General features: G+C 40.2%; 1 protein-coding gene across 1 annotated transcript; it reads right to left on the bottom strand.

The window, feature by feature from the left end:
• Positions 1 to 323: 323 nt before the first annotated feature.
• Positions 324 to 8,260, bottom strand: si:ch73-256g18.2 (small integral membrane protein 36). The gene is made up of 2 exons (XM_044336799.1): positions 7,282 to 8,260; positions 324 to 1,332 (listed from the first exon to the last, which is right to left on the bottom strand). Exon 1 carries the CDS (start codon positions 7,752 to 7,754, stop codon positions 7,407 to 7,409), a length of 348 nt encoding a protein of 115 aa, XP_044192734.1. The 5' UTR covers positions 7,755 to 8,260; the 3' UTR covers positions 324 to 1,332; positions 7,282 to 7,406.
• Between the last annotated feature and the right edge of the window lie 6,787 nt (positions 8,261 to 15,047).

Genomic DNA, 15,047 nt, shown 5'->3' with positions numbered 1-15,047 from the left:
GCAGCACGTCTTTATATTCAAGATAATATTGTGTAAACAGAGACACAATCATCATCGGTGCTGAATCTTCTTCATACTTTGCTATTATACCTTCACAATGGCAGAAATTTGACTTGTCACAGCAGGAAAAGCTCCAGTGTCACTGTTGACACTGATCATAGCTTCTTTTCCAATTAGCTTAAACGTGACAGGTAGAGAGCTAGCATGTTAAAATGAATGAAATTCAGCCATTAACGCTCTTGAGTTGTTTTGCAGCAGTTAGATGGCATTTTAAAAACAGAACTCAGCTTAAATTAACAGACATGGTTTCCTTGTTTTGGACATTTTAACAGCAACCTCTGACCCTTCTGGTTGTTTTTTTTTTATGTGGATACCATCAGCTAACTTGTTGTAGCTAGCTTTAGCAGTGGTTAGTTAGCCTAGTTAGCCTCCTAGCTCGCTATGGCAAAAAACAACTTCCTGTGTCAGCTTTTCTCACAAATTCCTCTTCAGGTTTGACCTTATTGGACACTTTCAGCATTTAAACACAATGTTTTCCCACAGTTTTCCTCAGCCTGCTTCAGCTAGCATAGCAAACGTCACATATGTCCAATGAAGAAGAGCAGTGTCAAAGCACTGATGAGGAAATATTGGTTTTAAATGTTGTTGTTTTTTCTCAGGGGAAACATTTTATCATTGTGGACAGACCGTAAACAACTGCAAAATCATGAAAACACCTTTCAAGGTTCAATCAAGTAAAATTTATCATTTATATTTTTCCCTTAAGGTTTGTGCAGGAAGCGCTTTGTGTCTGAATCACAGAGTAATGTCGGGAGCGCTGAGGTCACAAATACCTCCACCAGAAAAACCTTCCTTGTGTATCTGTGTTGAGCAGCTTTGTTACACAGTATTTTCCGACATTATCTGTGTTCACGTCATCTCCCAGCAGATGTTCATGAATGCTGCCGGCTGTGATTACAGACAACATCCTGCTTTCTTTAATCAAGTAATTCTGTTCAATGTAGTGGATTCATTTCAACCACTGTCCAGCAGACTGTAAACCAACTCAGTTCCAGTTACTCATCAGCTCAATGTGACGACGTGGTGACAGATTGAAGCACCTCTGATGTTTCTGTGCAGGTCCTGAAGAGGCTAAAGAGTTCAAAGTTCGGTGTCTTCAGTGTCCCGGAGGAGAATAATCCCACAGTGAAACGCGGCCTGTTTGATGTCGGTGCTGCTCAGCAGTCTGCGGTGATCGTTTCCTTTCTGAACAGACATGCTGTGTGCTGCAGATGGAAAGAATTCAAGGTGCTTCTGGGATTTGCTGTCTTTTCAACAGGTGTGGCCAAGACCCTGGAAAACATGGAAAAAGATGTGGTGATTTAATTTGAGCAACTTTTGCATGTTTCAATTTGTCTGTTAAATCTGCACACTCTCCATTTTATATTTACTTTTCCTGTAATATGAATGATTTTTTGTTTGATAGTTTGCAGGTCAACTGATTAGTGCAGATATTACCACCATGTGTCCATTTATAAATCAATGTTAACACACTAAACTACGATGGTGAACATTATAACTGCTAAACATCAGCTCAAAGCATTGCGGTGTCTAAGCACAGCCTGACAGAGCTGCTACTGTTTATCTATGATCACACTATCAATCAGACCAATAACTGTAAATCTGATGCCTGTTTGTTTAAGCATACAAATATAAGTTGACACCATTGGTTCAGTAATGAAACAATAATTTTCTGTATGAGATAAACAGTTGATGTTTGCTGCATTGTCTCAGTAAACAAACATCAGCCTCTTTTAACACCATCCACTAAATCTCTGTTAACACCAACATCTGCTGCTCGCCACATCTGTAAACCCTCACACAGAGGCCACCCAAGGGTTAGTCCCACTGTCCAGCATACGTCAAGGGGATGAGTGACGCACATGCATCCGTCCATCCATTCATTATTTCTCTGTCCAGCAAGGGTTTATGTTGTCAGCTCACTTCGACTGTGTTGGAGGGGGGGGGAGACAGGCGGGCGGCTCATGCAGAGGATTTACTGGCTGGTTCAGAGCTTCATGCAGCAGGACGAAGAGCTTAGAGTCTGGGACCTCGATGTCCAGAGTTTGGGGGGGGAGGGGAGACGACAGAGTCACAGTCTGGTGCTGCTGATGTGTCCACTCTGTATATCAGAGTCTTATACAATTTATAATGGACGGTTCAAACTAGAGCTGCAACTATTAGTCAATTAATCCATTAGTCAATGGACAGAAAATGAATCAGCAACTATTTTGATAGTTGAATAATCGTTTTAGTGATTTTCTAAGCAAATGTGCAAAACATTTGCTGGTTTTAGCTTCTCAGATGTGATGATTTAAAGCTTTTCTTTGTCATACCTGATAGTAAACTGATAATCTTTTGGGTTTTGGACTGTTCAGACATAATAAGACCTTTAAAGACTTAACAATCGACTCTGGGAAATTATAACAAGCATTTTCATCATTTTCTGATATTTTATAGACAAAACATTTTATTGATTAATTAAGAAAATAATGGTTAGTTGCCGTTCAAACAGAGCTTCAAAAACCTGTTCAACTGCTAGAGAAAGGACCAGAAGTTCAGACTCAAGTGACTGACTCTAAAAGATGCACATGTAATATGTAAATGTGTGACTCTCTGTGTGACTCTGTGGCAGCGTCTGTCGGTCCACCACTGTCGTCCTGATTGAAACATCTCTACAACTATTGGATGGGTTGCAGATATCAAATATTTTAATTATCCAGTGAAATATCTCGAAATCTATTATATGGACTGACACTAAATTTGCTACCAACAGTCATGGTTTCTAGACGATGTAGCTTGATGACCGCTCACCGAGCACCGTCTGTACATTGACACCTGTACATTTGGATCAAAGAGAAATGTCTCAACAACGATTAACAACCCACTAGAAATTACATTAACATCATTCTAATTAGTTTTGCCAGTTAACGTTTTGAGGAACACATTCTTGCTGCCTGGACTATGTTTAGTTGCAATGTTTTTTGAGTAAAGAAGGTATTATATATGTTTATTGGATGGTTGGGTGGATGGTGGACCCAACTCATTTAAAGAGCAGCAGCCGAAGCTCAAACGATGGAAAACATGGTGGAAATATGACATTTCTGTTTGTTTCATGTATTCATCTGACGAAGGTTACAGTCTCCTCCTCATCGCTTCACACGTTTTCAGCTCTTCAGTGACGTTTAGGTCACATGATTCATGTACGTCATCATTTATTCGCTAAGTCTACACACTTGCACTCTTGAGAATTACAAGCAAAGCGTTATTACTAAAACTGGAAGTCATAACCATAGGGACATTTTCAGTGCAATTACTTTTCATGGCTAGATTTGTTCTTTTAGTTTACCGCAGAGAGCAAAGTTTCCTCGTTTATTGGCTTCCACCAATTAGGTTTAACTTTAGTCAGTCATTTCAGTGAGAACGCATCTATAACAGCATCCAGAAACCGTGATCCAGTCGGCACGACATTGATGTAAAGCTACGTGTAGACAGCTTTACACAAATGTTACACAGAGGTTTAAAATGATTTACAAGAAACATTCCAACCATATTTGAGTCGTGATGTTTCTACTGTGAAAGTAATTATCCTCAGAATGTTATTCAGTACATAAGCAGCTGTGTTGAAGGCAGTAAAAAGTATACATGACATCTGGAACAGTCACATGCTATAAAGCTGATGTATGACAGCCTGTGAATAAATTCTCAAAACTTTGTATCATCTGAACACAATTTTATATTTCAGCTGACAATTTAATAATTTAAAAGTGTTTTTTCCAGTGAGGTGCAAGTTAAGTGAAGTGAAGTGAAGTCAGCATCCCAAATTTACATTCATATTGGAAGAATGTGTCCTGTCCGTTATGTAGTATGTTGGAAAGTAAAGGTGTAGTAAGTAAAAGCAGAGGTTGGTTGGTGGATTTTCATGCATTAGACTGGAGTTCACATCAACCAATACACTGAGAAGTTTGGCATATGTTGTAAGTGAAGAACATAATTTGTAGAAAAACTTGGGAATTTCCCAAAGTCGGGTATCAAAAGGTAACATTTGATAACAGTATCTAAAAGTTTTAAAAGATCAGTCACATCCAGATATTTGCAGCGACTCCAGTGGAGTTTGACAGCATAAAATATTTAAATTATCCAAAATATCAACAACAAGCATCAAGGTTTAGTGCCAGTCATTCAGGATGAAAGAACGAGGGCTTCTTGAGCTGCAATTTCGCACCGACATTCAACTGAGAGAAACCCATCAAAGAAAAACTGACAGTCTCTAAACCTACAGCAGGAAAAAAGCCCAGGATGTAGAAGACTACATCATAACACTTTTTATTTACTGTTAGCAGATCAGGAACCAACTGCAGCTTAAAACTAATTAATCAGGTTTTGATTTGCTGTTAATCTGATTAAACACAGGGGACCAATCAGCTGCTCAGACCAGGGCGCTGTCCTTGATTTGTGTTGCACACTGAGACACATATCAGTAATAATTTATTTCCATGCATTTGCTAATGCATGATGGATTACAGTTGGGATATACAGACCACTGGCACGACACAGTCTGTACATGTACATATGAATGAGATAAACAGATGCCCTTGACACACAATGAACTGTAATATCTGAACACACACAGATGTTCACATGCAGGGGGGTTTAGCAGATGTGGTTTATTTTAGAGAAATATTAATCTCTTCTGGTTGTAACTTCCAGCTTTGGCGTTTACTTTCATGTCTGGGTTTACTCTTGCAGTTATGTTTTATTTTGCCTCTGAAACAACTTTAAGATCCTCACGGGACACTGAAACCAGACTGATAAATGCAAGTGTTTGGACTTTTTGATGTTGTTGTTAAGGTTATGGTCACTGTACCGTAACTAAATAAAACAACATTCTGGTAAGCAGATGTGTCAGTTTAACCCAAAACAGCCCACCAACACTCACACACAAACTTCACTCGCTATCCCTACAAGGATCTCTAACTAAATGAATTCCCTAAAAGCCCCAAACAATAAGCTAAACTTAATTCTAGCCTTCAACGCATAACTAAGACTCAACCTCAAAATGAAAAAGTTGTAGGGAACCGTATTCTCGGTCCCCACAATGCAGGAGTCCCCACAGTGTCATCAAGCAGCCAGATGTGAGTCCCCACAATGTCAGTGTGTTTTCAGGTGCGAGTCCCCACAATGTCAGTGTGTTTTCAGGTGCGAGTCCCCACAATGTCAGTGTGTTTTCAGATGTGAGTCCCCACAATGTCGGTGTGTTTTCAGGTGCGAGTCCCCACAACGTCAGTGTGTTTTCAGGTTTGAGTCCCCACAATGTCAGTGTGTTTTCAGGTTTGAGTCCCCACAATGTCAGTGTGTTTTCAGATGTGAGTCCCCACAACGTCGGTGTGCTTTCAGGTGCGAGTCCCCACAACGTCAATGTGTTTTCAGATGTGAGTCCCCACAATGTCAGTTTGTTTTCAGGTGCGAGTCCCCACAACGTCAGTGTGTTTTCAGGTGTGAGTCCCCACAATGTCAGTGTGTTTTCAGGTTTGAGTCCCCACAATGTCAGTGTGTTTTCAGATGTGAGTCCCCACAATGTCAGTGTGTTTTCAGGTTTGAGTCCCCACAATGTCAGTGTGTTTTCAGGTGTGCGTCCCCACAATGTCAGTGTGTTTTCAGGTGTGAGTCCCCACAATGCAGGAGTCCCTACAGTGTCAGTGGACAGTCAGGTTTGGTTTAGTGTTGAAATGATTATTAAATTAACTGATTAGTTGAGTGACAAATTAATTTTCTTTTTCTTTAATTTATCATTGATATAAAAATTGAACATCTTCAGGGTTTGAACTGTTGGTTGGACTTTTTATACACATTCAGTACTGTGTTTAAAACTATGTGTGAATGATTGTGTATGATATATACTGTATATATTCTGTCCATAGAGGTCTTTCATCATATGGAAATGCACTGGTGGTATTTTATGCACATGGCAATAAATCAACAAATCCTTGTTGAAAAAGTTTTAATGGTACAGTGTGTAGAATTTAGTGGCGTCTAGCAGAACGGACTTGACAGAAATGAAATATAATATTCATAAGTATGTTTTAATTAATGAATAATTACCTGAAAATAAGAATTGTTGTGTTTTCATTACCTTAAAATGAGCCCTTTGTATCTATATAGGGAGCGGGTCCTCTTCCACGGAGTCCACCATGTCGCACAGCCATGCTTATACAGTAGCCCAGAACAGACAAACACTGGCTCTAAAGAGGACCTTTTGTGTTTTTTTGTGAGTTTCGCGGCCACCGTAGATTTTCCTACACACTTGGAAGGGGGGGGGGGGGGGGGGGGGGGGGTATTAAGTTTGTTGCAATCTGCAACCTCACTGCTAGATGCCGCTAAATCCTACAAACTGGTCCTTTAAAAAGAAAAAAGAAAATACATACATAGAAATTGATAACAAAAATAACTGTTGGTAGCTCTAGCTAGGATCCCTGTGATGGAAACCAGGGGCATCGGCAGCTGCTTAGGGCGAAACTGAATCAAAAATTTTCTTTTTCGGGGTCCAAATTTACGTATTTAAAGATATGCAGTCTCATTTTGCAAATTGTAAGTTTAGGTTTTTTTTATTTGCACATTGAATGACCTTTGTACTAGCTTGTAACTGCACATTGTTTCACATTTCATCAAGATTAATGTTATGATTATCATATTTGATTTGTGTTTTTGCTTATTGTTGCTCTGCATGTCTACAAAAAGGGTTATAATCAGTACTGCTTGGTTGTGTTTTGGTGCCTTGTCTTGCTTGCTGGCTCCATGTACTGAATACTGGATATTGTTGCTGTATTACTGCACTAATGTTTTGCTGTCTGCTTTTGCTCTACATGGATTGTGCTGAGTCTTGAGAATGCTTAATCTGTTGCCGATGTCTTTATGGCATCTTGTTGTGTTCTGTCTGTAATCGTTAACCATCATTTTATCAGTTTCAGAACATCTCGCTAAAGGACTGCAGCTGAAAAACACTGGCACTCTTACAGAAATGTTAATTAATACATTGTCCTTATAGATAAATCAATGAAAATGAAATGTCTGTTTAGGTTTTATCAGTTTTAAATTGTTTCAGTTGTCCTAAATTCTTGTTAATTATTGCAACACATATTTGCAGGTGGTGGGGGTTGTGGTTGGGGTTCAGGGAGGGGGATGGGTTATTAAATTCTTCTTTGGCCCCCAGAAAGTTTTGGATTGGCCCTGCTGGCTGCTTACCTCCTGCTGACCTCCTCAGCAGCTCATCGACACCATCCAGGGATGTTAAAAATCAAAAACAAGAGTCCAGGACTAAAAACACTGTACAAAGTGAGACAACAGCACTTCATGTCTCTTCCTCTCCCTCAGACCAGAGTACTCCTCTTCTCCCTCTCCCTTTCTCTCTCCCGCTCCCTCTCTCCTCTGTCCCGGCTCAGGTCCGGCGTCGGCAGCTCGGCGTGGCTCGCCGTGTTGTTGGGCTCGTAGCGAGAAGAGGCGGGCGAGTTCTGCATGACCACCAGGCGTATGGGCGACTGGCTGGGCGGCGCCGGCGTGTTGTCAGGGGCGTACTCCTTGGTGGGGTCTTTGCCCCGGCAGTCGTACAGGATGCAGGAGATGAGGAAGACCAGGAGCAGGATGACATAGCTGGCGACCAGGATGATGAGGTTCAGTGTGACGGGGTCAATCTCCAGGTAGAATTCCATGAAACCCATGGTGACGCTTCATATCGTGCCCGATCCAGAGGCGAAAGAGATGATGGGAGAATCAACAAGAAAGAAAAAAAGAGAGGAAATGTGGGCAGAAGGGGCAGAAAAAAAGACAGTTGAGTGATGAAGGATGAGCGATGGACAGCTGGCTGGAAAGAGAGAACGAGCAAAAGACAGCAGAGGACGACACCAGAGAGATGAAATGAGAGGGATCAACTGAGAGAGAGAAAAAGAGAGAGTGGCAGTGACAGCAGGCCAGGCTGGATATGAAGCTTTGTGCTCTAAAGGACGTTAATCCGCGCTGCTCCTCCAACCTTGAATTTCAGCAACCAATGATTAAAGCTGCTCAGTTTTAATAACTTAAGCCACCATTTTGATTTTGCCAACTACACATACAGTGCAGTCACAAAATGACACTCGAGCAAAATGGAGGACAGGACTTCAGCACACACCTGTCAGCTTGCCATAAGCATCACTTTGGGGATTTTGGGAGTCATGTAATATGTATTAAACAACTGCTTTATTATGTCACTCTGAGTGATTATTTTTACATTTGAAATCAAATTAGATTAAAAGCATACAAGGTCAGAGAACAGGCTGTGTGTTCTCGCTCCAAACATGCTATTTTACGAGTATTGCTGTTAGTACATCCTGTTAATGACATCTAAAGGACTTTTTTTTGCCCTGAGTTTAGCCTCACAGGCAGAGTGTCCTGTTTTAAGTTACCATGAGGGAGTATTAAAATAAACATCTCCAAATATTTCAACTTTAACCTTGAAATATCATTGCTTTATTCTGAAAATATTACACAGTTCACAGAAAAAAAGAACTATTTCACAGTTGTTTTTATTGAATTTCACAATTTACATATATTTGCAAAAAGAACACCATTGCCACAGCACAACAAACATCCCCTACCCCCTGCTGTCACTCAGTAATATTAAACTGCTTTATAGAGGAATGTACAATATGGTATGCATGTATATCAAAGTGTACACAATGAAAGACCATAGTTAATACAAGGCACTTAGTAAAGCATTTAAGTTATAATGAGAGGTCAAGCAGAAGCAGCACATCCAGGCCTGAAATGTCAAAAACCATATTCAGACATGTGTCAAGGGTCAAAACATGATAATGTCATTGTTTATTCCTCTACTTGTTTGGAGGGTTCGTCAAAGAATGTCAAAAAAGATGTCCACACTTTAACGAAATTCTTTCCAGAACCCTTATAGTGTATATCTGATTTTTTCAAGCCTCTGGTTAGACAACACATCCTTTATCCACTGGGAGATTGAGGGCTGAGCAGCCTCCTTCAACCTCCAAAGTATCAGGCGGCGAGCCAGGAGGGTAGTAAAGGCAACGACTTGATGGCCCATCGTTGGTGACTGTTATAATAATTCATTGACATAAGAGGGTTTGGATCATTTTTAACTGTTAAGACTATAGAGAAAGCTTCAAAAACAGCCTTCCAATACCCCTCCAAGTTAGGGTTAGGGTTATCCAGTTTAGATTTGGAGAGATGCATCCAATGAACTACTTTAAATTGAATCAGAGAGTGTCGAGCACACATAGAGGAGGACTGAACTCTCTAACGTCTCTGTCGAATGCCTTCTCTGCATCCATGTGGCGTTCTGAAACAGTTTGGCAAAGAGAGAGTACATGACGTTAAACAAGAGTCGGATATTAAACAAGGAATGTCTATGTTTAACAAAACCTGTCTGGTTTGGGGGATACAATACTGGGCAGAGTGTCCTCCAGATGATGAGTCAGTACTTTGGCTAATATCTTGTAATCAGTGTTTAACAGAGAGATGGGTCTGTAGGATCCGCAGTCTAAGGGATCTTTGTGGGGGAGGGGTTTCCCAGTAATGTTATACATGTCTGGTTTAGGGTGGTTGGGAGGGAGCCTGATATCAGTGAATCTGAGTACATGGCTGCCAAAATGGGGGTTAGCTGTGTAGAGAATGTCACATAGAATTCACTTGGTAGACCATCTGGACCTGGTGATTGTGGTGATTGCTAATGGATTCTGTTATTTTCTTGTTGTGTGATTGGTTTATCCAAACCAGACACCTGATCTGGGGGCAGAGATGGGATGTGTGCATCCTTAAAAAGGTCCTGCATGGCATTAAAATTGGAGGAGTTACTAGAGGTGTGTAGTTTACTGTAATAATCTTTAAAGATGTTGGTCTGCAGTAACCTTGCCATCCTGACTGACCACCCCATTAATAACTTGTTCGGTTCAAGGGTCCTTCAGTTGTCTGGCCGAAATTTTCCCACTTTCTCACCATGTTCCAGAGTACTTTTGTTCCTGAGCAGAACATTTTCTATGGAGTTTAAGGAAACAAGGTTCTAGTCTGCTTTGAGTTTCAGGCACTCCTTTTATAGGTTTGGGGATGGATATTGTGCATATATTTTATCCAATTCAACTATTTGTTTACCAAGTTTTAATTGTTTTGCATCCAAGTTATTTTCATTATTAGCCACAAAAGATATGATCTGACCTCTTAGATATGACTTTAGTGCCTCTCAGATAGTTGAAACATCATATTAATGTCTAAAAATAAGGGAATTTGTTCTGATGGAAATTTCACAAATTTTTAGTCCCTGCTTTTTGAAAACGCCAAATTCACCAAAAGGATTATATGTAGGAAGCCGATCTGGATGAGATCATGAACATCAAGTCCACTTCAGACAAAACATCCTGCCTTTTTAAATAAGCATTCAGTGCTGAAAAGTCAAAGTTCCAGATGAGTCAAATCAAGTAGATATTTTTCAACGTTACAGTCTTTTTAGTGCCAAAGTTCCTCTTTTTGTTACTATACTTCCACCTGCAGCTCAACAGGGAAACACTGTCCAAGGAAACACAAAGAGGGAATTTGATGTAATAAAGACTGTAAATGTGTCAGATATCCACTTGATATGTCTGTGCTTCACACAGACTTTTAAATGACTGTGTGGACACACTGTGGATTTTGGCCTCCATCACTTCCATTGAAAGCACATTTGAAGGATCTTTTTATATCCAGTATGAACAGGAGGAATGATTACAGCGAGGAAAAACCTCTTTCACTGTTCATAAGGACACCTGACTGTTGTTTTAAGAAAGATTTGAAAGATTGTGAACCCGTCTTTTAATGGTTTTCATATGTGCAGGTCTGGTGCAGCTACAATAAACCTGGTCAGAATGGTCAGTGAGATTTTCCCTTCGCATGAACTGCTAAACACATTATAGTCACATTAAATCCTCAACTAAGGACATTGTAGGTGGACTAAAACCAGCCTTTACCCGTCGAGTTTAGCAGATCATTAAAAAAAACATGTTCTTAAGCCGACCCACTGGGCTGTGAATATTCTGTGTGTACATTATACCTCACTACAGCATTTAATGTATACAACAAATAAAACAAATATCATCAAAAGTAAATATCATTATGATGAAGATTATTGTTTTCATCACTTCCATATTACTGTGAATTATGGGTAAGTTTCTGAGCAAAGGCTGGTGAAGACTTAAGACCACATGTGGACTCCTCGGTACTTGCACCTGCAAAGTGTATGAGTCTGCAAGTCCGCTGAAGTCCAGACATTTGGATTCAGCCAAAGTCTCTGAATCAGGTTTTAAATCGACACTGGAATCACTGGTACTGATAAATATATGTGATAAGATATGCTTTACGATACACTTTTGGATATAATTAGATAAAATTTAATGCAATATCATAAATCACAGATCTGTGTGTTTTCATTTGATGCTCCTGTGATCTACCAGACTCAGAGAAATCCAGCTGCTGATACCTGTTGGAGGCAAAACATCACCGATTCAGAACAGAAACCTTTGAACAGACGGAGCTGTTGTAGTTCACAGATTCTGAACACCAACAGAAACACAGTACTGAATGTATATATATGATGTCACGTGACCTCATCATCCACATTACAGACTGAAGACAGAGCAGGACGAAGCTGCTGTCGGTGACAAAACTTCATGTTGTTTCGATTCGTCCTGCATCTGTTCTGCATTATGCATCAATGCTGCAGTCGCTTCCACAAGCTTCTCGTGTGTCCCGACATCTCTACCAGAGAGATTCTTGTACGACCAAAATGAAGACACAGTTCAACGAGTTCACAGTAAAATCTGGTGCTCTCAGTCTGCGACGTCTGTGTGAGCAGAAAGACTTTAGCATCAGTATGAATGCACCGTCTGTGGACCTCCGTCTGTCTGTAAACCTCTCAACCCTTCTCCTGTCTAAATAAAATGCAGAGAAATGAAAAGAGGATATCCAGTCGCTTCAAAAAATGTTGTAAAATAACAGAATCAGGAAATACCTTTCAAAGCAGGGACACCTAACTACTGTCCTCGACAGCAGATGGTGAGCGCCGGGGGGAAAAAAAAAAGGCGGGGTAAAAATAACAGAGCAGGAAAAATATAGCAAAGCGGATATTAGACTTTAGAGAGAGGACACCCAAACAAGCTGAAATGACCTGCTAATGGTATAAGATCAACTTGACCCACTAAACAGTGTGACAGGACAGCGCGGAAAAACTGTTTTCAGAATGCAGATGTGGATGCAAAAACATATTTAGTAGAAAGAAAGATTCTGCAGAGATTCTGCAGTCTCATCATTTGCATTTCAAACTCTGCTGTCACCCTTTTCTTTGTCTTGTAGATGAGACTAATTGATTTCTTATTAGGAAACTAGTAACTTCTTATCCTGTGGTTGCAGAAATTGTGCAAATTTTAACCAAATTTCCTGAAAATCTGCCAAAGAAAATGTATTTTAACCGCTTGTTTCCATCCACTGCTGTTGTGTGAATATTAGGAAATAAACAGCTGGTGGAGCTGATTCTGGAGTCAGTGCTATTAAACCACCACAGAAGAAGAAGAGGACACAATGAGATGACGTCATTAAAATGATGGAAAACATGATGGAAATATGACATTTCTGTTTGTTTGATGTATTAATTTCAACTCCAAATAAAACGACCAAATATGTTATTTGATCATGTGACTCCAGAACGACACATAGCAGCGTTTTCTAATCTATTGGCAGTAAACAGCAGGATGACATCATCTGTCTGTTTATAAAACCGTCACATCACTGATAAACAATAATGATGTTTTATGATGTGACAACGCTGGTTAGGTTTAAGGAAAGATGATGTTTTGGGTTGAAATGATCACTTTGTTAGAGAAACGTGTGTTCTTCCTTAAAGTTAGACCACTGTCGTTGTCATGGATACAGTAATATGTTGTCTTTGGGCGACTGACATTACAACCTTTTGGAGGACAGTTTGAGGAAGGTTACAGTCTCCTCATCGTTTTATTTCAAATATGGGACAGTTTGTTTTACTGCGAAGTCATCCTGACACACACACACACACACACACACACACATATATATATATATATGTGTGTGTGTGTGTGTGTGTGTGTGCGCAGATGTGGCAGATCAAGTCCTGTCAGGAATCAGGCTAATTCCTTGTGCAGTCGTCGCTGCTCTCCATCTGTGCAGGTTTTTTTTTCTGCCTGATGGACGAAGGAAAAACAGACACCAGATGGACCGAAAGTCTGAATGAAATAAAAACCTTTCAGATCATCTGAAGGACGTTAAATTGGGACAAATTAAAAACATTAAAAAATCTGTCCAGATCCAAAGAACCTTCAACGTTCATGGTTGAATGTGGTATATATAACAGGATCTGATGTCTGTCTCACTTTCTCTGTTTTTTTTTGTGTTGAAACTTGTCTTAAATGTGGGTGAGACACCTCCAAGCAACTGTTGGTTTCAGTTAATTCCTCCAAAAAATCAACTTACAGATATAAATACCTTGCTGTGCACATCGACAACTCTCTTCTAATGCCGGCATGTTCATGTTGAAAACCTTTGTTTTACAGCAGATTCAGATAAAGTTGTTTGAATCCAAACCAACAATGACTTTCCTATTAACAAGTATTGTGTGTTGTATCCAAAGCCTGATAAATCTTATTCCTCTGTGCCGTAGACCTCCGTTGTTGTCCAAAATATTATAAACACTTCAATGATCCATAGTTCATAGACCCTTTTAACTTCTGGAATCGCATCAAACAAAGAAGAAGAAAAATGCAAAACGACAGAAGAAGAGGCAGCAGCTCCTCCCAGTCATTGCGTTAACATGCACTTCAGTATCCAGGTTACAGTCGTCTTTCTCCAGAAAGCTGATTCCCAAACGTTCATGTAAAAGAGAAACCTGGTGTCTGTAATCGGGGTCGGGGATTAGAGAAACAAGGTTTCCCCTGAAGAACGCTGATTTCTCTGCCATGAAGACGCATAACCAGGTTTCTAATCTGCTTTTTACACGTGCATAACAACAGACTGCAGGCAGGGAGAGTAACAGCGGAGCGACTGGATGAAGATCATTACACACAGAGTGATGCATCCTTGTATTTAAAATAACTGCATCCAAAGTTTGACTGAAACTGAAACTAACACAGAGAAGCCTGTAGAAGTCTACATAAGTCTGTTTCCACTGCTGAACCTTTAGGTTTTTGCATCGTTGCAGGTGTGTAGCAGGCTTCATATGTTTTATACTAACTGCAAAAACAGTATAGTATGATGAGTAGTATGAAACTGTAAGCTTATTGTGTAGTAGGGATTGGGGACACAGCATTGGTTTAGCATGCTAACATTCGCTAATTAGCAAAGTGCAGCTGAGACTGATGGGAATGACCATAAACCAAAGTATTGGACAAAATGAAAGTTAGATCACATGATGAGAGGAAAAGGAATCACCAAAGTTATTACAATTGATCCTGAAGGAAACATGAATGTGTGAAGCAGATTTCATGACAATCTGATAGTTATTGAGATATTTCACTCAAAACCACAAACGTGAACCTCATGATGCTGCTTGATAAAAAGTAAAAGGATCACCGAACTCACTCTACTTCTTACAATACATGCTGGTATTAACATTTCCCAAATAAGTCCTAAAGTCTTCACAATCTAAAAAAGTATTATAATCCTTATCAGTGTGCGTGTCTGAGCCGCTGTGTACTGCAGGTGTGAACACATCAGCATCAGTCCACGCTGACCCTGCCGACAGACTGAGTTCAGGTCCAGGAGTCCTGATGGAGAGCATTGTGTTGTTCAGAGGAAGTGGAGTCACCTCTGCGAACAGCCTTCAGTCTTCTTATCACAACCTTTTCAGAGCAGCCTGAGTTGAAGAGTGACGGCGAGCAGTCAAAGCGGGAGCTGCCATTCTTTTGAAACACAATGTGAACTTCCTGCGTTGAGGCGGCACCCGTCCTATCTGTCAC

This window comes from Thunnus albacares, chromosome 20 (genome assembly GCF_914725855.1).
Source record: "Thunnus albacares chromosome 20, fThuAlb1.1, whole genome shotgun sequence".
NCBI classification, from domain to species: domain Eukaryota; kingdom Metazoa; phylum Chordata; class Actinopteri; order Scombriformes; family Scombridae; genus Thunnus; species Thunnus albacares.
Note: the sequence above shows the minus strand (reverse complement) of the source record. Positions and strands in the feature narration are given on the sequence as shown.